The sequence below is a fragment of the Vipera ursinii genome (assembly GCF_947247035.1).
Source record: "Vipera ursinii genome assembly, chromosome: 10".
Classification (NCBI taxonomy): Eukaryota; Metazoa; Chordata; class Lepidosauria; order Squamata; family Viperidae; genus Vipera; species Vipera ursinii.
In genome coordinates, this window is record NC_139520.1 from 23,006,031 (window position 1) to 23,029,553 (window position 23,523).

A 23,523-nucleotide genomic window follows, 5' to 3' on the forward strand; every position below is an offset into this window, starting at 1 on the left:
TTGAATGGCCCCCTGCCCAGGGGTCGCTATTCTCAGCTGCCTATATTTGCTCCAGTCCTGCCCTGGCAGCAGAGGAGACACCCTCCCCAGCCCAGTTTTGGAACTGCTTCTTTTCAGGGGTTTGGGGGGCTTGGGAGATGTTCACTGTGGTGAAGGTCCCAGTGACAACTTGGCTGGCTGAAGGCTGCTCCCCAAGTGCAGCAGTGGCTTCAGCCCCATCAGTGGCAGCAGAAAGACACCCCCCCAGCTCCCCCTAGGGCAGGGGTCGGCAACCGGAAAAAGGAAAAGAGCCACTCAGAACCGGTTCCATCACACAAACAAAAAAGTGGGAGCTGCAAAAAGTGCGCGCGCATGCGTCCACTCACGCGCATGCGCAAAAAACATTTTGCGCATGCGCAAAATGGGAGGCACCTGCGCGGCGACGGGTCTCCCCTTTGGAGAGGTGCGCGCCGTCCCGTCCGGAGACCTGCCGCGTTCGTCAAACATTGACGAATGCGGCAGCTGTGCAAACGGGATGGCGGCGGTTTGGAGAGTGCGCGCGCACTCTCCAAACTGCCGCCATCCCGTTTGCACAGCTGCCGTGTCCGTCAATGTTTGACGAACGCGGCAGGTCTCCGGATGGGACGGGACGGCTTGGAGAGGTGCGCGTGCACTCTCCAAACCGCCACCATCCCGTTTGCACAGCTGCCGTGTTCGTCAATGTTTGACGAACAAGGCAGGTCTCCGGACGGGATGGCGGCGGTTTGGCGAGTGCGCACGCACCTCTCCCAAGCTGCCATCCCGTTTGCACAGCTGCCGCGTTTGTCCATGTTTGATGAACGCGGCAGGTCTCCGGACGGGACGGCGGCGGCTTGGAGAGGTGCGTGCACACCTCCGCCCTTCGGAAAGGTGCGCGCGCACCTCTCCGAACGGGCGGTGCCACTCTCCATTTGGAGAGGTGCGCGCGCACCATTGCCCGTTCGAAGAGGTGTGTGCGCACCGGGCGGCTGGGAGCCGCAGGAGACGGTTCAAAGAGCCGCATGCGTCTCTGGAGCCGCGGGTTGCTGACCCGTGCCCTAGGGCTTCCTGTATGTCTTATTCCAGCAGCCCCTCCCCCATCTGGGACCCAGAAGAGAGGCAGCAGAGAGGTCTTGGGGTGGGGGGAGGAATGTGGAAGCATGGCGGAGCAGCTGGAGGGACCTGCTTGTCCTGTTGCCCTTTCACTTTTCCCCACTGAAGCAGCAGCCCAAAGGGAATGCTGGGTCGGCCTTGTGCTGCCTGAGACCAGCTGCATTTGAAGGCCTCCTGGTGAGCACAAAGTGGGCATAGCCAGCCAGGCTCTTCCTGCTCCCGTCCCTGGTATCAGCACGAACAGCTGCTCCACTTGGCAACTCTGGCTCTTCGGAAGCGGGTGGTGGGCCTAGCCCCCCCCTCCTGAGCCACTGCCCAGACCGAACTGATTTTGGAGCCCCCATTTACGTTCCTCTTCCAGCGGCAGCCTTTCCTGCTGGCAGCTACTTGTGGCCAGTCTCTCTGGCTCTGTTGCTTGCTCTGCAGAGGCTTTTCTACGTGGCCTGCTAGGTTGGACCATCTCCAGGTCGAGATGGTTCCTTGCAAGCTCTCCCCTTCCAGCTTGACACCCCTAGCTGCTCCTTTGGGTGAGAAGAACAAGGAATCGGCCATCGGGAGGGACAGACCATTTTTGATGGCATTGTTTCTTTGGAAATGGACCAGAGGTTTGGGGGGAGGCAGAGTGATGCAGCACGCCTGACCCTTTGTAGCTGAGCTTTGTGCCGCAGGGCAGCGTCTGGTCCAGGAGCGTGGCCAGTGAAGTGTGACGCTTGACCTGCGGATGGAGAAACACTTTTATCCAACTTCTGTGGATTCGCCACCCCCCTGCCAGCCTCACAGGGTTCACCGTCCCTACCAGTTTCAGCCGAGGCACCGAGCCCCCCAGAATCACCTGGTTTCCTCCAGGCCCACAAGAGGCCAGTAGGGTCCTTTGGGGGGCAGCGAGACTTCAGTTCAGTGGCCCTCAGGTGAGGTCCTGGGCTGGTCGCTTGGCTCCTGGAAGAGAGGGACCTTCCTGGTTTGGGGCCAAGTTCATGCAGAGTTCGTCTTCTGCGGGGAAGCACCGAGGGGCTGAGATTACAGGGGAAGATGGTATCAATAAGCAGTATTGAGTCTGAGCGAGCCTCAACAGTGTGGGGAAAAACTCTGCTGGCCCTCCTGCTTATTGAGAAGCCAATAGCAATTTCCTGACTGATACTTGATGCAGACTGCTGCCTCCTCAGGGCCCAGGCCCTGCGTGGCTGCACGGCTGCCTCCCAGCCCCAGCGCTTGGCCTCCTGGAGGCCAGTTGGGACCCCCCGCTTCCTGGGCTGTGGGATGAAGTATTCCCCCAGGGGCTGCCACGTCCCTAGGACTGGGCAGGTGTTTCTCTGGACAGTCTGGGATAAGGACTAGCTACACACACACAGAGACACACAGAGACACACACACACACACACACAGAGAGAGAGAGAGAGAGAGAGAGAGAGAGCTGTTGCAGTTTTCTTCCTTGTTGGAAGACCAGGTATTGAGTTATCTTGGAATCTTGGAGATTTCCAATTCCCAAGACATTATATTTTCTTTCCCTCATGTGGATGGTGACATGGTATGGGTATGCGGCAGCTATGGTGATAAATAGGCCTGGGCTCACTTAGGGGTTGACCTGAATTCACGAAAGTGAAGCTGGCAGGATGTTCCGAATGAACTCTTGATTCCAATATCAGAAGCTTCATGGGTCCTCTGAAGTGCCATGCTTGTCATCTCCTGTTAGGTTCAGCTGCTCAGTCCTCCTGTGTTGGTCGATTTGAAGTTTGCTGTCCCCTCCTTGAAAGTACAACTGCCCCTTTCCCAAAGCTTCCTGTTGCAGACACCATGGTGGCCCTTGCCACTTGAGCGTTCTCTGCCTGGAAGACTGTTCCTCCGGTGTTTCACCGAAGGGCTTCCAGAGCTGGCCTCCCATTCTGACTAAAGGGTCTGCCCCAGGGCTGTTTTGGAAATGCTTCTTCCCACTGGACTCACCAGCCTTCTGCAAGGCATCTGGCAGGCGAATGGCAGCTTTCATCATAGTGGGAGTTCTTTGTATATGAGTTGAGTTGAGTTTTGGTGGGAACCTTTTCCATCTTCCTGTGTATGCTCTAGAAGGAAACTGCCAATCTGTTTTCTCATAATCCTAACCATGAGAGCAGTATTGGGCACAGCCTTTAACTGTTTGAGAGGTGAAGAAGGAAAACTGAGGAAAGGAATTAGAACCATCAATGAGCCTAGGTGGCCCCAGAGCATCATGGCTGCAGGTTGGAGAGGTCTCCTGCAGAGGAGAGTGGTGTGGGACAGCAAGGCAGCTGGAGTCCTGACAAGCCATTGTCTTTTCTATTAAGTCTTCCCCACAGAGGGGCTGCTCTTGGAAGGCAGCAGTCCTTGAGGCCACACCAGCCTATTAGTAACCCAAACAGGCAAGGTCACCATTCTTTTCCTTTGCTATGGACTGGTGACATGAAAACTGGAGAAGCTGGAGAGTTTGGGAGGGAGCGGAGGGACCAGGCAGCCATTGGAGTAAGGAATAGGGCTCAGCAGCTGCAGAAAACAGTCTATGTCCTCAGGAGAACCTTCCCAGTTATGCTTTGCTTCTTTTCTCCCCCCCTCCCCCAGGCCCCCCTCCCCCAGGCCCCCCTCCCCTGTCTTGGACTCCTTGACTGCAGAACTATGAAATGCAGAAGTAGGAAACCCTATTCAGAACCTGTTAGATAATACAAGAGAGGTATTAAAGAGGAATCCCAGCTATTCTTATGTCAGGCCTAATTGTCTGGGAGGAGTCACCTTGCTCTGCAAGCCAAGTGGTGGGTGGCAGCAACGCAAGTAAACACAATAGTTGTTTTGGAGCTGGTCTGAACTGCCTGTCCTTGCAAGGCCATGGCGGGATAAAGAGATGGCTGCCTTTTGAAAGGCTTTAGGTGAGAAGCCTCTTTGTGGCAAACCTGGCAAGGGAGGACAACAGTGGAAAGCATCATGGTGAGGCTGCTCCCCTGGAGTTGCTGCTCTATAGCGCTGCAAGCTGTATGAACTGGGTTCATTCTGCTGGACTGAGGGCTGTGCTTTCCTGACGCTGTTCAGAGGCTGAAAGGTAGCGGTTTCTCATTGTCTTCTTTCCACATCTTCAAGGCACATGGGCTCGCCTCGACCTTCAGAAGGAACGGCTCATCCTTGCACTGACACCGGCCTTGCTTTGAGCATTAAGTCCATGTTAGAAATGGGCTCTCTACTTGTCATGTTTCCTTTTGATGCCAGGCCATGAGCGGCTTCAAAAGATTGCTTCTTTTGTAAGTTGTAAACAGCACTGGTTCCAAAAATCAAATTGCAACCTATGAGGGGAAAAAAGTTCCTTCTAGGAATAAATCTTGGCTTCCCACATTTAGTTCTCTGGGACTCAGTTTGTGGCTGACTGCCATGTTTCTTTCAGTGAGAGATTAAACCCTCGTGGTCGAGATGGACCACTTGTGTGGTCAACTGCAGCTGTATTGGGCCACAATGTATCTTCAGCAACCCCATTGTTCTGTATTTGCCAGCATCCTTGCAGTGCAGCTGGGCACGATTACCTTTCATCTTTTGGGATGGCTCTCTGACTTTGGGCTTCCACTCGCTGCTCTGGTGGCTTTACAAAAGTGGGGGCGGCTTTGAATGCCTTCAGAGTTTCCATTTTGTCAGCCTCCTTTAATTAAGAGATTAGAAAGTGCTAGTGTCTTGCAAAAATGTTGCTGAGTATATCTTTTTGAATGCCAGTAGATGCCGTGTGGTGTCGTGTGTGCGAACTGGTCCCCAGTAGACCCTCTAGAGAATGCTTGTTCTCTTGGCCTGGCTTTGTAAGAAGCTGCAATTACTGCTTTGGTGCTAATTGCTCAGCCTAGCATTAGATCACTTTACATGAAAAGTTTGAAGATTGCCAGCAAAGGTCAGCCCAGGGCCCCGTGCGGCGGCCTCCACTGACAGCTCTTCCTGCTGAAAAGATGTTAGCCAAGCAGAACTAAATGGGTTCTGAGCCCGTGTTACTTTGATTTGTGGACCACACTCCTCAGGGCCACCTCTTTGGGGGCATCCAGCAGAGAGTAAGGTCTGAAGCAAAAGTAGGAGTGACACACCTTCCTTCTCTTTATCCCATTCATTTGTTTTCTCTTCTCTTGCTCTCAATTCACAGGAGTCAGGAATGGGCCCATGACTCTTTTTGAAAGCCTGGACCCAAGGGTGCCAAAGGTTTGGGGCCTAGCCAAGAACTGAGGTTGCCATTCCCAGAGTAGGAGAGGGACAGTGCAGTTGTGTGCAACCAATCTGGAGAGTTCTTCCAGTGAAAAGCTGGGTATCTCTTCTTTTAAGGTGGGTTTGTACAGCTACAGGTAGTTCATTTAGCAGCTCCCTCGTTTATTGACCATTTGCAGTTACAACAGTGATAGAAAAAGTAACTTTATGACAATCTTCATATTTATCCATCTGCAATTGGATTCAAGCCTTTCTTAGGGATCGGTTACAAACAGTGAGGGTCGGCTCTGCTTTGTCCACCCCCCTGAAGCTTTGCACTGGCACGCCACAGGGCTGTGTGCTTAGCCCCTACCTGTACTCTTTATACACTTATGATTGTGTATCATCTGACCCATCCACTGCGATAATCAAGTTCGCAGATGATACAACTGTGGTGGGTCTTATTACAGGTGGGGATGAGACAGCATATAGGGCAGAGGTACAAAAACTATCCATATGGTGTAGTAACAACAACTTGCACCTAAACATCGGCAAGACGAAAGAGATGGTGTTAGACTTCCGGAGAAAAAAGGAGGAACCTGCCCCACTTTACATCGGAGAGAACTGTGTAGAGAGAGTTTCCTCCTTTAAATTTCTGGAAGTCTACCTCTGTGAAGATCTGACCTGGAAAGTTAACACAACTCAGGTGGCTAGAAAGGCCCAACAGAGGCTTCACTTTCTTAGGGTCTTGTGGAAGAACAGGGTAGAACAACAGCTTATGACCCTCTTTTACCGGTCTACTATAGAGAGCGTCCTCTTGTATGGTATTGAGGCTTGGTATGCTGGTCTGACAGCCGCGGATAGGAAAGTATTACAGAGGGTAGTGAGCACAGCACAAGACATTGTGGGCTTTTCCCTGACACCACTGGATGACATCGCCAGGGCTCGTTGCCTTGGAAGAGTGAGGAAGATTCTCAGGGATGACTCACACCCTGGACGGTATCTCTTTACTCTCCTACCATCTGGTAGGAGATATAGGAATATAGCCAGCTGTACCAACAGGCTGAAAAATAGCTTTTATCCGTGGGCTGTTAGGCTTTTAAATGGGACATAATCTTATGCAGAATTGACTTGGGAGGCCGGTGTGTGGAGTAGTTGGTTCACATAGTGTGGTGGGATGGAGGGTTTGTTGTCACTGTGTGTTGGGGGGAGAGAGCACGGGGGGAGGCTCAGCTAATCTCAATGTACACATGTTGTACTTTGACAATAAAGGTTTATTATTATTATTATTATTATGACCTTTGCAGGTCTGTAAAGTGAAGGAAGTAAGACCATAAGCACAGTTTGCTTAACAACCAAGTTGTGGTCAGTAAACAAGGAGTACCTGTACTCCATAAACATATATTGAGTCAGATCTGTTGCTGTTCATCGTGGCCTTGTCGTAGTATCAGAAGTTGGAACGAGAATACTTACGCCATTGAGCCCAAGCCCTGCTCAGTACAGAGTCCACATTGATAGTTGAAAGTTCCATGTCTCGAGCTTGTTGCGCATCAGAGAAAGAGTCTTGCACCATCTTCATGGGTTCACTGGGGCTTCGCCTTTATGCAGAGAATAAAGCCAGAGTGGCTTAGGGATCACTGGCTCCTTGAGTGAGAATTCAGTGAGCGTTCACCAAGTATGGGCTATGCAAGCCCAATCACCTCCACTAGACTCCCCCCATGTGAAATGGAAGAAGATGGCACAGGAGATGACCAGTAGTAGTCCTTTATCTCAAGAAGCTGGAGAGTTGTCCCATGGACCCCAGGAGGGTCTGGTCAGGGGGAAGTTGTTGGTCTGCCTCAGCTCTGCTTGATGGATGATGCTCAGGGAAGGTGTGGCTGCTGTGCTGAGGCCCTCCCCCTCCCAAGCCAAGAAGCCGGCTGTCCTGAGGTGGGGCCAGCCAAATGCATCAAAGGGGCTGCTTTGGCCTTTTTTCTTAATTACTGTCAAACAGGTTCTTGACCTAGAGGAACGTTGTAGAGCCATGGCTGGATAGAAAATGAGGAATGCAGATGTGTACCAAGTGACCATCCCATTTCACTCCTGCTGTTTATGTATAAGGTGTTAACCCAGAGGGCGATGTAAAGGTGCTCCAGGAGAACCTTCTTTCAGAGTCCATCCGAGGAGGAAGAGAGTCGGAGGCAGGGCTTCTGTTGCCTTTTTGAACTTGGCTGGGAGAATCAGTGTTCACGCAGGGGTTTCTGTGACATTTGTTGAAGGTACAGATGTGTTTACAGATATAGCCATGATGTAGGATTCTGGTCTATATCTGAATGCATAATTTCCCCAGCAGGATGTGGTTGCTGAGATCAAGGAGATGGTTTAAGCCACTAGAGATCCCTCTCTCGAGCAGGGAAGCAGGGCAGCCCTTCGCAGGGAACCCTTGGGGGCTGCTTTGAAAGACCTTTGAAGCAGGCAAGGTCATTGCAGCATCTGAACTGACTGCTCTGAAAATGAGTGCTTGGACCGAAGCAGGGGTGGGGGCGGCTTCAGAGAGGCCTCATCCAGGCTGGATCTTGCAGCACAAGCCCCGTGACAGGTCCCAGGTCCCTTTTGTCACAGGGTGCGGTGGCAGTGAGGAAGGGGAGAGCCAGGATCCTTCCCCAAACCCAGCAGGTGGGCGTTTAGCAAGTAGTGCAGCGTCCCCTCTGCAATGGCCACCCTGGGAGACTTTGGCTTCCTCTGGGCCCCTCTTCATGCCGAATGAGCCCTCGGATTCACCACCGCCAGCTTGCTCCTTGGGCCTTGTTTTGGGCTTCAGCCAGAGGCCTGGCGGCTGGTGCCAGGGGAGGAGCCAAAGAAGCTGGAAGACGGGAACCCAGAACAGGCAGAACTGTCCCACCAATTAAGGGAGAGGGCAGGGCTGGTTGGCAGTCTGGTGCCAGTCCCCAGCAATCTACCAGGAGATTTAGTTACCCTTCTAATCACCCTTCTGCCAGCCCTCGCCAACTCTGTTCCCAGCCCTCCCTCAGAGTGGAGGCCTTCAGGGCCTGTAGAGAAAGGCTGCCTATCTAGAGCCTGATGCCCTGGAGCCACGCTGGGAAGAGGGCTTCTGGCTACCTCTGCTCTCAGGCCAGGTTGCCTTCTTTCTTAATTTCTTGCAAGGGGTGCTCTTTTGGGCAATTTGCAATTATCCGTATAAACAGTTTTATCATCTGCTTGGCAATCAATAATGCAGCTTATGCTACTTTAATATCTTGGTCGTATTGATTGCCTTAACAGCCATGCCACGGTGGTCAGCTTCTGTTAACCCTGAGCTTCCTTCCCTGGCAGCCAAAAGAAGGCTCGGGGGGGGGGGGCACAGCCAGGGCCAGAGGGCAACAGGAAGCCCAAATGAGCCAGAGGGGAGCCAAAAACGGCCTGAAAGTGGATGGTGGAGATTCCCAACAGTAACCTGAGTAAGGGCAGATTGGAGACTGCATCCTCCAGGATCTTAATCCATTTTTGACCTGGATTTGTTGAAGGAAAGGGGCAGACCCTGCAAACTCCTCCAGGGAGGCAAGTCTCCACATCTGTCGGGGCCCAGGCTGGGCTAGAGCTGGTAAATGAAAGACTAGCTTGGCTGAGTCATCAAGGATGGCTTTCTGGTTCTTTTTCTATTACTTTCTCTCCTTTATGGTCCCACCAGTTTTTGCTTGCAGGCAAGTGGTATTTCTTGTGAATCTTCTAATAATGTACCATTGTTGCTACTTTGTCCTGCCATTGTTTGTAGTCAGTCTGGACAATCTTCTTGTAGCAGCTAACCAGGTGGTCCACTGTTTCTTCACCTTCTTTGCAAAGGTGGCACTTACTGTCTGTTGCTATCTTTAATGTACTGGCCATGTAGTACTTTGTCTTCCCATGCCTCCATTCTGTTTTTCATTTGGTCTTTCTTGTAGACCAGTTTGGTCTCTCCAGTAGTGAGTAAGCCTTCTTGGTATACTGACTTCAGTGCATCTTCTTCACTGTCCTTCAAATATTTTTCCAAAGCCCGTTTTTTCTTCTTCAACCATCTGATATATTGCAACATTCCATGCCCACCTATTTGCCTTGGTAGATACTGTAGACTCTGTCAATGTCGCTGCAAGGATGAAAGGCATGATTCATTGTCATTACTTTTCTGGTCTTCCTATCCATTGCTTTTAGTTCTGCTTGCATCCAGTCCATTATTCCAGCTGTGTATCTGGAACTGCCCAGGTGTTGATTACCTTGATGGCATTTCCTCTGTTGAGTTTGGACTTTCAGATCGTCTTCACTCTCTTGAAGTATTCACCTCTAATCTTTTTCTTGACTTCAGGATGCTTGATGTTGTCAGCTTGAAGGATACCCAGGTATTTGTAGTCATCATCTTCATTCAGACTGTTAATGTTATTTTCGTGGTGCATTTTAATTCCTTAGTTTTCACTATTTTTCCTCGTTTGACAGTGTGGCACATTTGTCCAATCCAAACTCCATTGCAATATCTTGGCTATATATATGGACAGTGTTGAGCAGCGATTCTATTTCAGATGGAGTTTTTCCATACAGCTTCAGATCATCCATGTAAAGGAGGTGGGATAGTCTGGCAGATGTTTTTGATGTTTGATAGCCATGCCCTGACTTATTCAGTATTGTTGACAGAGGAAACAGTGCAATAACAAATAGTTGTGGTGATAGTGGATTATTGTTGTTGTTATTGTTATTATTGTTATTTAAAATTCAATCTTCAATTTGCCCAATAATGTGGAAAAAGGAGATCCTGTCTGTATCCACCACGGCTCTTTGGCTTCCTTTTTGCAATTTGGCCACCGTTAGATTTTGAAAGGGCCTATGACTCACATGTGCCTTTTCTGGGGCAATTATTTTGAGTTTATGCCCCCTGTATAAAATTACCCCCCTGTATAAAAATTAAATCACTCACATTGATACGTATTTTAATAAGATGTGGACATTTAAACATTGTTATACTTTTATCATTTTTATGTTTTCTTGTGAACTGCACAGAATCATTGGCAGTTGGGCAGTGCACAAATTGCCTAAAGTAAATAAATCAGTTAGATTGTTTAAACAATTAAACATTAAAGAAATTTATAAAATAAAAAAATGCCTGCCTGTTTTAATAGCCCATTAAGTGAGAGTCCATGGCTTTGTCTCCCAGTCATGAACTCTGCCAGTTAATTACATGGTGGGCCTCTTCATGTATGTGTGTGCCAGTCTTGGATGGGAGAGAAACAGGTAGGTCAGCTCCCTGCCCACTTTGGGTCGGCCCCTGGGATTTGGCGACTCTTCCTGCCACCTGATCTCGCTGCCTGCCGAGTGGACTCTCTGATGGGACTCCTAGAGGGGGAGCCCACAGCTCAGAGGTCTCGGATTCCCCGGCTGGGTTGATTCCACCGTGAAGCCTTGCCAGACATTCATTGATCCTTCTTTTGCCGTCATGCCTTTTTCCAGTAAAAAGTATTTGTTTCGTCCAGGCTTTATGAGAAGGGGAGGAATCATTTCTTTTCAACCTGGGCCAAGTGTTGCTCAGCTGGATATTTGCTCCTGCCCTGAGAAGCAGATTTCTTCTCCTGCTTTGATCCGGTTCTTGAGGCATCCTTGCTCCATCCTAGGTTGCTTGCAGCTGGGGAATTTCTTTTGTGCAGCTCCCATCTGCTGGGCTTGGCCAGAGCTGATTGTTTGCATGGATGGTTCATCATCAGTGCAGTGCACTGAGTACCAATGATGTTAGGTAGTTGGGTAATGAAACATCTGCAAGCAAACAAATTCAGAGGGCATCGAGGACTCCTCAGTTCAATCCTGAGTTACTTTTATTCACTTCTGTTGGCATTGAATTTTTCTTCCCTTTGCTTCCAATTTCCAGTTGACTGAAATTGTTGCTTCTTACTGAAGAAAAAGATAAATGCAACCCAATCATGAGTAGTATCCTAGAATTTGAAGGGGCATTGAATCCAACTGCCCAGCAGGAATTCAAGTTCAAGCCTTCCTGGGAGAGGGCTGTCCACCTCTCTCTACTTCTGTGGAGCGGAGTTGATTGTTGCCTTATCAAAAGGAAACTGAAGCTCATAAATTTCCTAACACTCAGTCCTAACCTGCCTTCCACTAATTTAAATCCATTGTTTTGTGCCTGGCACTTAGCAGGAGATACGAGGTCTTGATTCCCTTTCCAGTCTTCCGTTGTCAAGGCTAAGCATACCCAGCTTTCTCAGTCTGGCTTTCAGAGCTTTTAATTTTCCAACTATCCTTATTGTTTGTATCTGGGTCTAGCTTTACGTTCACATCTAGAAGTGGACCCAGAAGTGGAAGCTGAGTCTGAAGGAATCAGAATATAGTGGAACAGTTACTTCCTATGATTTTATGTTTTATTCATAACACAGTCTAAAATTGTATCTCCCGCTAGATCATATTTATCTCAGTTGTAAGCCTATAGAATTGATCCCATGTCCTTTTGCTAGTTATCCCAAATTCCTGCTGATGGAAAATGGGCCACCTTGAGTTCTTGATTGGTGTCCCTGGTCACAGGAATTTGCCATAACGTGTCTTTTCTTGATTCTCCTTCCCAGTTTTCCAAACAATGCAATTCTGTTGTTTTTTTCATTCTCCAAGCAGCATGGATCCTTACAGTTCCTTTCTAAAAGGTGCAAAGAACCAGGAAGAAAAACTGCAGCATGCAGATTCCATAGTTGAGTCCGTTGTTCCAGATGTTGACAAACTAGTGATCAGAGTAGGTATGTTCTGTTTTGGATTGGGGGCAGGGAGACACAAATGAATTAACTGCCCGGGTACCACGGCCACCTGGGTCTCCATAGCGGCTTCCCACTTTCCTTGTCCACAAATATCTTATTGGTTACTTATCTAGGCAGGTGGCCTCAAGGTCAGGGAGGGATTTACATTTCTCTGGAAGATCTCTTGGCTTATTTGCAATTTTTATTAGTTCAGATGGCAGGTATACCAATTATGAGTTTCTTCATGTGTTAATAGACACAGCTCCATTCGTACTGCCTCCCAAACAGCTTGCTTCTGAGCAGAAGAGAATAGAGTAGAGCTAGAAGGGACCATGGAGGTCTTCTAAAGTCCAGCCCCCTGCTCAAGCAGGAGAACCTTATACCATTCCAGACAAGTGACTGTCTAGTCTCTTCTTAAAAATCTCCAGCGATGGTGCTCCCACAATTTCTGAAGGCAAGTTGTTCCACTGGTTAGTTGCCCTCACTGTTTGTAAGTTTCTCCTTAATTCCAGGTTGCTTCTCTGATCAGTTTCCAACCATTGTTTCTTGTACTACTTTGTCCTGGTGCTTTGGAGAATAATTTGACCCCCTCTTCTTTGTGGCAGCCCCTCAAATACTGGAATACTGCTATCATGTCACCCCTATTTCTTATTTCTTTAGACTAGCCAAATCCAATTCCTGCAGCCGTTCTTCATATGTTTTAGTCTCCAGGCCTTTGATCATCTAAGTTGCTCTTCTCCGAATTTTTTCCAAAGTCTCAACATCTTTTTTGTAGTATGGTGACCAAAATTGGCTGCAGTATTCCAGGTGTGGTCTTATTAGGGTTTTATAAAGTGGTACTAATACTTCACGTGATCTTGATTCTGTGCCTCTGTTTATACTACCCAGGATTCTATTAGCTTTTTTGGCAGCTGCTGCACAGTGTTGGCTCATATTCAAGTGATCATCCATTAGGACTCTAAGGTCCCTCTCACAGTTACTGTTTTTGAGCCAGGTCTCGCATACCCTGTACTTATACCTTTGATTTTTTTCTGCCTAAATGTAAAACTTTGCTTTTCTCCACATTAAAGTTCATTTTGTTGGATAGGGCCCATGGTTCAAGTTTGTCAAGATCTTTTTTGGATCCTGAGCTTGTCTTCTGGGGTATTGGCTATTCCTGCTAGTTTAGCGTCATCTGCAAATTTGATTAGTTCCCCTTCTATTCCCTCATCTAAGTCATTTATGAAGATATTGTTAGATGATTAGTGCCAGCCATTGGCAGTTCCCCAAAAGGGTCATCAGATGGAGGCAAAGAGGCTTCTTTGCTTCCACTGATGAGCCAAGGGTCTCGGACCCACAGCCCCATTGGTGAGAGTGTTTTATGGTCAGGGAGGGACCAAGACCCCCCATAAATACCTCTGCACGAGGGGCTGCTCTTTGTTCTAGTTTCTATTCTCCAGTTCTTAGTTCTACCTCTACTCCTAACCTCTAGTTTAGCCATGTAATGCTAGCTTGTTTTCTTTTCTTTTATTTCTCTCTCACATGCAGGCATGAATGCTTTCATGCCAAGTATTTCTTTCTTTTTGATCTATCATGAATAAAGCTAATATGATTGCATCTCTGCGTGATGCCTTTGCTTGGAAGCACCTTTAACGATTCATTGTGAGAACACCTCACAAGTTGGTAGCAGAGGATGGTTTCAGCCAGGTCCGTCTCTGCAGCATCTGAGCAGTCTTGGACAGTCTGCAAACCTTGTATGCTCTCCTCTGTGGCGTTCAGTTGTAGAGAGGCATGTGAAGGAGTCCTAGACGCTCTGCTGGATCCTCTGACGGGATGAAGGCTTTCATCTGCAGCTGAGGTTGCTTCAGGGACTGAAGTCTTGGATGTAGGCATCTTTGATTGATGACTTCTGGTTACAATCTGGGATCTCCGGCCATCCATTTCAGTTTCAAATCTAGGCGTTTTACTGCTATCTGCAAGCTTACTTGTGAGGTGTTCTCACAGATATTGAAGAGTAGTGGGCCTAAGACGGAGCTTTATGGTACCCCACTGCTTACTTCTCTCCATGAGGATGTAGTATCATTGAGGACTACTTGTTGAGTACAATTTTGTCAGTAAGCTACAAATCCATCAGGTGGTGATGTTGTCTATTCCGCCTCTTCCTAGTTTGCCAAGAAGTAGGTTGTGGTATACTTTGTCAAATGTCTTACTGAAATCTAAGACTACTATGTCAATGGCATTTCGCTGGTCTACTAATTTCGTCACTTTATCAAAGAATGAAATAAGATTGGTTTGGCATGATCTATTTTTAACAAACCCATGCTGGCTACTAGTTATAACTTTGCTTGCTTCTAGTTGTTCGCAGATCTGTTTTTTGATTATCTGTTCCAGGATCTTCCCAGGTATTGATGTTAGACTGATTGGTCTGTAGTTTCCTGGGTCTGTTTTCCCCCCCTTTCTTGAAGATGGGAACCACATCAGCCCTTTTCCAATCCTCAGGTACTTCCCCGGTGCTCCAGGATTTTTGAAAGATATGGTGCAATGGTTCTGAGATAACATCTGCCAGCTCCTTCAAAATTCTGGGGTGAAATCTGTCATGTCCCGGTGATTTATATTCATCAAGGTCGGATAGGTGTTCTCTTACCATTTTCTTGCTTATTTTAATTTTTATTTCTAATTTGTCTTTTGCAGTAGTTTTTTTGGTATGTTGGGCTATGATTTCTTTTTGTGTGAAGACTGATGCAAAGAATGAGTTAAGCAGCTCTGCTTTCTCCCTACTGTCTGTTATTTCCTTGCCCTCTTTAGTGGACCTACAGTTTCCTTGACTTTTTTCTTGTTATTAATATGTTGAAAGAAACTTTTTTTTACTGTCCTTGATTTCTGTTGCAAGTCTTTGTTCATTCTGAGCCTTTGCTTACCTGACTTCATCTTTGCATATTCTGGCTGTCTGCTGATAATCAGCCTCAGTTATTTGTCCCTCTTTCCATTTTTTGTACTTGCTCTTTTTGTCATTCAATTTGTCAGAGATCTTTGTGCAGACAGGCTGGTTTCTTCTTGAATTTCTTGTTTTTCTTTTTCAGAGGTATTGTGCTGGACTGGGCTTTTATGATCACATTTTTCAGAGTTTCCCATACTTCTTGAGTTGTTTTCCCCTTTAGGATTTTCATCCATGGAATCTTTCCTAGGTTCTCTCTGAGTTTATTAACATCAGCTCTTTTGAAGTTTAAGACACTGGTTGGATTAGTTTGTATTGCCTGTGTTTGCATTATTTTGAATTCCAATATGACACGGTCACTTTCACCCAAGGTTCCAGCAATTTCAACTCCCTCTATCACTTCTTCTCTATTAGTAAGAATTAGGTCCAGTTTAGCTTTACTTCTGGTTCCCTCCTCCACCTTTTGGATGACAAAGTTGTTGGTTAGGTTGGTTAGGAATCTGTTTGTTGTCCCACTCACTGCAGAGTTGGTCTCCCAGTTGATATCTGGATAGTTGAAATCTCCCATTACTACTGTGGCATGCTTCCTACACACATTTGTTAACTGGTTGACAAAGGGTTCACCTTTTCTTCTGATTGGTTGGGTGGCCTATGGCAATGTCACTTTTCCCCCCTTTTATATTGACCCATATACATTCTGGAGGGATTTTATCTTTGATCACATGCATTTTTGTAGATATGTAGTGTTCTCTTACATACAGTGCAACTCCCCATCCTCTTTTTGTACATTATTTCTCTTGAACAATTTGTATCCTTCCATGGATTGGTTTAGTATTGGCTTCGAGGATCAGTTGATCACCTTTACTTAACCAGAGAGAGAAGCATGTTGGTTTGGAAACTCTGGGAGGTCTGGGACAGGGAAAGAAGGAGCTCTGCTTTCTCTTAAAACCTGGATTTGTTTGGTGCCTCTTTTGGGGGGGATATCAAGATCAGGAGGTTGCCCACAGGCGCCTCCTGTAGCTGAGCCTCGGTTGTTCATGACATGATAGCAGCCAACCTGTTTTCTACCTGCCAGAGATGGGCTTTGCTGCTGCTTCAGGCTGGGTTGACTTGGGCTGATTTCTTTCCTTTGGCCCTTCAGCTGGTCTGGACTGCAGAACCTTCCAACATTATTGGCTTCCTCTGTATGAATTTGGGGCAGCAGTAAGACTCCTCTTGAAGGAAGCTCCCTGACCAGTTAGCTGTGAGGTGTTCCTGGCTAAAGAACTCAGGACGGTTGGCTGAGCAACCACGACCAGCAACTGGAGGTCTACTGGAAGGAAAATTGTTTGCCCATTGCAAATATGCAGATGTTAAAAATAAAGATAAAATTGGCCTCAGTCAATTCCAAAAAAATAGTTTTAATTGGAACAACTTACATCCTGCCTCATACCTTTAATGCCATTAAACCATTAATCCTAGATCCTTGAAAAGCATTCAATAGGCAGAGAAAAATGCCAAATCTCTGGCGGGCCCGAGATAGAGGTTATTCCTCTGTCCTGGTCCTAATAGATCTATCAGCGGCTTTTGATACCATCGACCATGGTATCTTATTGCGTCGTCTTGAGGGGCTGGGAGTGGGAGGCACCGTTCTGCGGTGGTTCTCCTACCTCTCGGACCGTTTGCAGACGGTGTTGGCAGGAGGGCAGAGGTCAAGCCCTAGGCCTCTTAATTGTGGAGTGCCTCAGGATTCGGTGCTCTCGCCCCTCCTGTTCAACCTCTATATGAAGCCGCTGGGAGAGGTCATCCGTAGCTTCGGGGTGAAATATCATCAATATGCTGATGATACCCAGCTATTCATCTCCACCCCGAACCAACCCAGTGATGCCCTCAATGTGATGTCCCGTTGCCTGGAAGCGGTACAGATTTGGATGGGAGAAAACAGGCTTCGACTCAACCCGGCCAAGACTGAGTGGCTGTACATACCATCATCTCGTTTAGTCCAAGAGGTTCCATCTCGGACTATAGGAGGAGAGATGTTACCTCCCATTGATAGAGCACGCAATCTGGGCGTCCTCCTAGACTCACGACTCAGTTTTGAAGATCATATTGGAGTCGTGGCTAGGGGGGCATTTGCACAGATTCGTCTTATATACCAATTGCGCCCCTTTTTGGACCGAGATGCCCTACGTACAGTCACCCACGCACTCGTCACCTCCCGTATTGATTACTGTAATGCTCTCTACATGGGGCTGCCCTTGAAGACCACCCGGAGGCTTCAGCTGGTGCACAATGCAGCTGCACGGGTTGTGATGGGAGCATCCCGATACTCCCATATCACACCCCTCCTGCGTGAGCTGCATTGGCTACCAGTTGCCCTCCGGGTGAGATTTAAGGTGCTGGTACTTACCTTTAAAGCCCTACATGGCTTAGGTCCGGGATACTTGCAGGACCATCTGCTGCCGGGAACAAATTCCCATCGTCCAGTACGCTCACACAGAGAAGGCCTCCTCAGGGTACCGTCAGCTAGGCAATGTCGGCTGGCGACCCCCAGGGGGAGGGCCTTCTCTGTGGGAGCGCCAGCCCTATGGAATCAGCTCCCCCCTGAGCTTCGGATGGCCCAAAACCTCCAATCCTTTCGCCGCGTCCTCAAAACACTCCTGTTCCACCAGGCTGACCTGGACTGACAGACATTTCAATTAATTTATATTTAGAACTTTTAATTTATTTTCTAATTTCCTTAATTTTAATTTATTGCACAGATGATTTCAATTTTATTTTTATCTTGATTTCTGTACTTATTATATGTTTTGTTGTTAGCCGCCCTGAGTCCTTCGGGAGATAGGGCGGGATATAAATCCCATCAATCAATCAATCAATAAATAAATCCAGTCTAATAATCTATGCAATCAATCATATATGTCATATAATATATAAAACAATAATTTAATTATTGTAATTACTGGTTTTAATTTTAATGTTGGTTTGGACCAAATTGATTTTTTAAACATACGTATTAATCATATTTATGTTTTGTTCAGTTTTATACTTTGTATTTTTTATTGCAATCTGCCTTGAGTTTTGGAATAAACAGAAAGGCAGGGTTTAAATTCAACAATAAAAGAGTGAATATGCTTGGCATTGTTGCTGCCTTTGGTGCTGCAGATTCTCTCTCGGCTCCTGTTCTGGTCCTAGCTGGAAATGGCCCTTCAGTTCTCATCCAGGAGCCACCAGAGAACTGGATAGCCCTGAGCAAAAGGACCTTATTGCAGGAGTGCCACGGCGGGGTGGGGAGGAGCAGCTTGGGGATAAGAGGGTGCTGCCAAGCAGGAGCAGGGCGGAGGGCTGGGGGGCTCCCAGTCTCGATGCTCTCTAACTGAACATCATTGATTTTACGGGAAACATGTTTACAGACAGTGCGCCGATCGACCTGCCTTCTTAAGAGTTACCTTTCCTTAACGACTGCAGCGGGGGGGGGGGAGCGGGGGATGCCCGGAACAATGCATGGGATCTGGAGTCCAGGGCTGGGGCTTGGTCGAGAGGCTGGATCCCCTTGGTGTAATCCTGGGTGCAGGTTGATGGGGGGTGTGGAGTGTTGCTGGCAGTCAGGCTCTGGCTGGTGACTGGAGGGCTTTGCCTGGCCCTGACAGAGCAGGGAGGGCGGCTAGAGAGCCCCAATTAATTGGAAAGCATTTGCTGGCTTGACTGCCCTGGCCTGGCCTGGCCTGCAGGGAAGATCGGCCTGGCTGTCAATAAACAAGTCCCCAGTGCAGCATCAAAGCCACAGCCCTTTATCAATCGCGGCCTTCTCTTCCTGCTTGTTCCTGTAACTTACCAAGCATTTATGACATTGATTTTGCAATCAGGCGGTTAACCCCCTCCCCTGCCTCCCCCGCCCTGCCAGCCGACTTGTCCAGCCTGTCAGTCAGGCCTCCGTGGCCTCAGCTGTGCCGGGAAGCAGTCTTGGGCCCTCGGCTTCACATCTTGAATTGGTCAGTCGCACATAGATGAAAAGTGTGTGCGTCTACATGGCTGTGTGTGTACACAGATATACACACAGAAGCACTATGAAGAAGTAGCAAAAATGTAAGTTAAAAGCCATTGAAGAAGAAAACCCCTCAAACCATTAAGTAGCTCTCCAAGTGGGAGAGCTCATTGTTGCCATCCCCCCTCTGCCTTTGCCTCCAGCAGGACATGCATTATCCTGCTCCCCTGCTCCTAGTGGGCAATGCAAGGCAAGATGGGGCAGTGGGTAGCCCTCACCCGTTCCCCCCCCCCCTCTGTTGCCTCTTGCAGGCTCATGGCTGTTGAGCAGAGGGCCGCCTCTGGCCTCCTCGCTTCTCCAGCTGGACTAGGCCCATTCGGTCCTAGCCCTGCCCCAGCTGGTCTCCTGTGAACCTAATGGAGCTTGAGAGTGTAGGACCAGGGGCAGGGCTAATTCCGTGAGGCCTTTTCTATCTCTCTGCAGAGCTCAAATCAGTGTGTGTACCTCCTCCTTGGGTCTCTGCATGGCTGAAGGTACCTGAAGCACTGTGGGGCTAGTCAGGGCTGGGGACTTCAGTAGAACCTTTTAGATGCCCCCCTTGGTGTGGGAGGGAGGAAACGCTTGCTGGGTGACAGAATCACTGAATGGAGGATGTCTTGACCAACAGATTAGAGCCATTCTTGAGCTAGCTCTAGAGAGACTCTGAAGGAGGGTGGGGGCCTTTTTGCAGGAAATGGAGAGTGTACACTTCCTTTTGTACCCTCCCTTTCTGGGTCCCTGGTGATCTCTTGCCAAAAGCTGGCATTGGGGCAAACGAGTTGCTTTTGGGGGCAGAGTGGGCTGGGCGCGGGGAGTGGCCAGGCCTGGTTGACAAGCTTCTTTCTTTGTCTTTCCCCTTGCCCGCTTTTAGGCCCCAGTTGTGCCAGGTGCGATGAACACTGACTGCAGGGCTAACGATGGAAGGCTGTGATTTGCCGGTCATCCTGGGCAAGGACCTTGGAGACACTGGATCTCAGCACCAGCAGTGGACTGAGTTTGGCAGTGCTCACCATCTCCCCACCGCACCTGGTGACACGAGGTCCACGGCAGCGGGCCAGCTAGGCAACGAGCGGGCTCCCTTCTGTGAGCATTCACCAGGAAGTTCGGCGGCCTCTGCTTGCAGCCCTGAGCCCAGCAACAAGGAGGACAGCTGTAACGAATGCACGGCCTCATTTGCCAGCTTACAGACCTACATGGAGCCCCCCTGTCCCAGTGCCCATCCTCTGCTCTCCCTGCAAGAGGACTGCAGGAGCGACACTGGCGAGGAGGAGGAAGAGGAGGAGGAGGAGGAGGAGGAGGAGGAGGAATTGGGGGAGGAGAGCGATATTGAGAACCTGGCTGGAGAAATCATCTACCAACCAGATGGCTCAGCATACATTGTGGAAAACCTCAGTCAGCTGAGTCAAGGCGGTGGGGGGCTCCTGCCCCTCCTGGCGAACTCTGCTCTCCCCAGCACAGGAGCCAAGCCAGGGGAGTCTGCTGTGGCTGTGCCTCAGGTCTATCCGCAGATCATCAACACTTTCCACATCGCCTCCTCCTTTGGGAAGTGGTTTGAGGGCCCGGATGAGGCCTTTCCCAGCACCTCCACCCTGGTGGGGGTCAGCCCTGTCCTGCACAGCTTCCGTGTCTTTGATGTGCGCCACAGAAGCAACAGGGATTACCTGAACAGCGACGGTTCTGCCAAAAGTTCCTGCGTATCCAAAGATGTTCCCAACAATGTGGACATGTCCAAATTTGATAGCTTTGTACTCTACGGGAAGAGGAAGCCCATCCTGATGTGTTTCTTGTGCAAGCTCTCCTTTGGCTTCGTCCGCTCGTTTGTGACCCATGCGGTGCACGATCATCGGATAACTCTGAGCGAGGAGGAGCGGAAAATTCTTAGCAATAAGAACATCTCCGCGATCATCCAAGGGATAGGCAAAGACAAGGAGCCCCTTGTAAGCTTTCTGGAACCAAAAAACAAAAACTTTTCACACCCTTTAGTTTCCGCAACTGACCTCATAAGCCCCGGACACAGTTTCTATGGCAAATTCAGTGGGATTCGTGTGGAAGGGGAGGGGGTCTCCCAGATTGGAGTTGCCAGCACAAGCGAACAGCCCCAGACAGCAGACCTCTTAGCCCCGGGGGGCCTCTTAAACCTGGGGGGGCTGACAAGCTCAGCTCGGAAGACCCCAATTACCTCAGTTCCCCTGGCTGCCCCCACCTCCAGGCCCTCTGCCTCTGAAGAGAAAGGCCCAGGGAGGGCCGGCAGCGACGGGCAGGACAGCTGCTTGGCGAAGGCAGAATCAGCTGGGGAGGAGGAGGAGGGGGCTGGCGGGGGTAGCAAAGGGCTGTTTCCACACAGGCTGGGGGAGGATCCAGAGGAGAAACTTCCTGCCACCTCTGAGACCAGGTCAGGGGCAAGCAGTGGCAGCAGCCCGAAGGACCTTGCTCTCTCAAACCAAAGCATATCTCCCTTAATGCCTAGCGTGCTTCAGGCAGGGTCGAGGGCCTCAGCTGCTTCTGGTTCTCCTGCTGCTGCTTCCTTTCCCTTTGACGGTGCAAACAGGAGGAGTTGTTTGAGCTTTAATAGTGACTTGGGGGAGGAAAGTGCCAACAGAGACGATCCCCTGGAACCAAACGAGAGCCTTGAGGGGGAGGATGGGCTCTGCGCCTCCCACCACCAGCACGGGGGACCCCTCTGCGAGCTGGGGGGTGGGGTGGAGTGCCCCAAGTGTGACACTGTCCTGGGGTCCTCGCGCTCCCTGGGGGGCCACATGACCATGATGCACTCGCGCAACTCCTGCAAGACCCTCAAGTGCCCCAAGTGCAACTGGCACTACAAGTACCAGCAGACACTGGAGGCCCACATGAAGGAGAAGCACCCAGAGCCGGGAGGGGCATGCGCCTTCTGCCAGTCGGGCCAGCTACACCCTCGGCTCGCCCGCGGTGAGAGCTACACCTGTGGCTACAAGCCTTTCCGCTGCGAGGTCTGCAACTACTCGACCACGACCAAAGGTAATCTCAGCATCCACATGCAGTCAGACAAGCATCTCAACAACATGCAGAACCTGCAGAACGGCAGCGGGGAGCAAGTCTTCAGCCACGCGGCGGGGACTGTGGCTGTGGCCACAGCAGCCACCGCCAATATTGGTGGTGGCTGTGGGGCCCCCTCCCCCACCAAACCAAAAAGTAAAGCCACCTGGCGATGTGAGGTGTGTGACTACGAGACCAACGTGGCCAGGAACCTCCGCATCCACATGACCAGTGAGAAGCACATGCACAACATGGTGCTGCTCCAGCAGAACGTGAGCCAGGTGCAGCCCAGACGCCACCTGGGCCTAGGCAGCCTGCCCGCTGAGGCTGAGCTCTACCAGTGCTACTTGGCTCAGAACCTGAAGATGGACAGCAGCCCAGTCTCCGAGACCCAGTTCCTGGCAGGCAGCAATTTCCAAGCGGAGCCCACCAACACCATGACCTCCGTGGCCCCATCCCTCGGTGAGATGGCCTGCCTTGTGCAGGTGCTTTTTGATGTAATTGGAGAGGAAGGGGCTGTCTTTCTGTCCAGCCCTCCGGCAGCACCTGCCCTTAGTAGGGAGTTGCCCGTGTGGGCATGGGACAGTGACAAGGCCCCTTGGCTCCTGGGTTTCCTTCTGGGCTGGGACAGCGGTTATACCTGAAGGAGTTTCAGCTGCTGGGGCCAGGGTAGAAGGAGAGACGGGGCTTCCTCTGCATGCAGGCTCTTACCGTAAGCCAAAAGCACAAGACCCTTCTAAGTCTGTGCCATTAGAGGTCTTGATGAGAGGGGTGAGGGTCTTCTGAAAATGCAGAAAGGCAGTGGACCCCCTGTGCCTAATTGCTAGCTTCGCCTGGCTCAGAGTTGCCAGCATCCACTCGGTCACCCTCTTGGCCAGCCAAGCCTTCCTTGCTGCGGTGGTTGTGCTGGTGGCAACGGGATGGTAGTGGTGGCAGACTTGCTTGGCCTGGACCTCTCCAGGCTGGTTGGCCCTCCAGAGTTGGTGAGAAAGGGAAACTTCTGCTGTGGCCCAAGACGGAGGCAGCAGCAGCAGCTCTTTTGCTGTTTAAGAGGGTGGGATTCTCCCGTGTATAACAGGGCCAGTTCCTTAGCAGGAACTCATTATTGGCAATGCCTGCATTTAATTTTGTAATTCAGCATGACAACTGGTCCAGGGAAGGCTGTTTCCAACTTGAGATGCACTTGCTTCAACTGCTTTCAGTAGCCTTGAGTGAAAGCGTCCCCCTAATTACAGAGCTGATCAGAGTTGTTTAATTTCATGGCTAGAAAAAAGTGCACATTTGTCATTGTGCATATAGCAAGGAATTTTGTTGAAACTTTTTGATTAAGAGACTTCACTGCTTCAGAAGAGACCGAGTGTCCATTGAAGGATCCAGTGGTGTCATGTTCCTATGCAAATTGTGCTGTACCACAGATGGTGTTTCCTGTGGATGTGCAGTTTTGAAACCTGGTCTGCAAAGATGAGGCTATCCCAAAGGTACTTTTTTCAGAAGGTAACTGGACTTTCTTGTTTTTCTTTGAAGACGTTTCACTTCTCATCCAAGAGGTTTCTTCAGCTCTGACAGGATGGTGGGGAATGGAAAGATTTATACTCCTTGCAGACAGGTGGTCATTT

The 23,523-nt window shown here is 49.6% G+C and overlaps 1 protein-coding gene across 1 annotated transcript in view; it reads left to right on the forward strand.

The window, feature by feature from the left end:
- The window catches only part of ZFHX3 (zinc finger homeobox 3), an 86,898-nt gene that overhangs the window by 18,014 nt on the left and 45,361 nt on the right, over positions 1 to 23,523 (forward strand). Inside the window, 1 exon segment of the mRNA XM_083370208.1 lies at positions 19,764 to 22,369. Coding sequence (XP_083226334.1) covers positions 19,810 to 22,369 — 2,560 coding nt within the window. The 5' untranslated portion in view covers positions 19,764 to 19,809.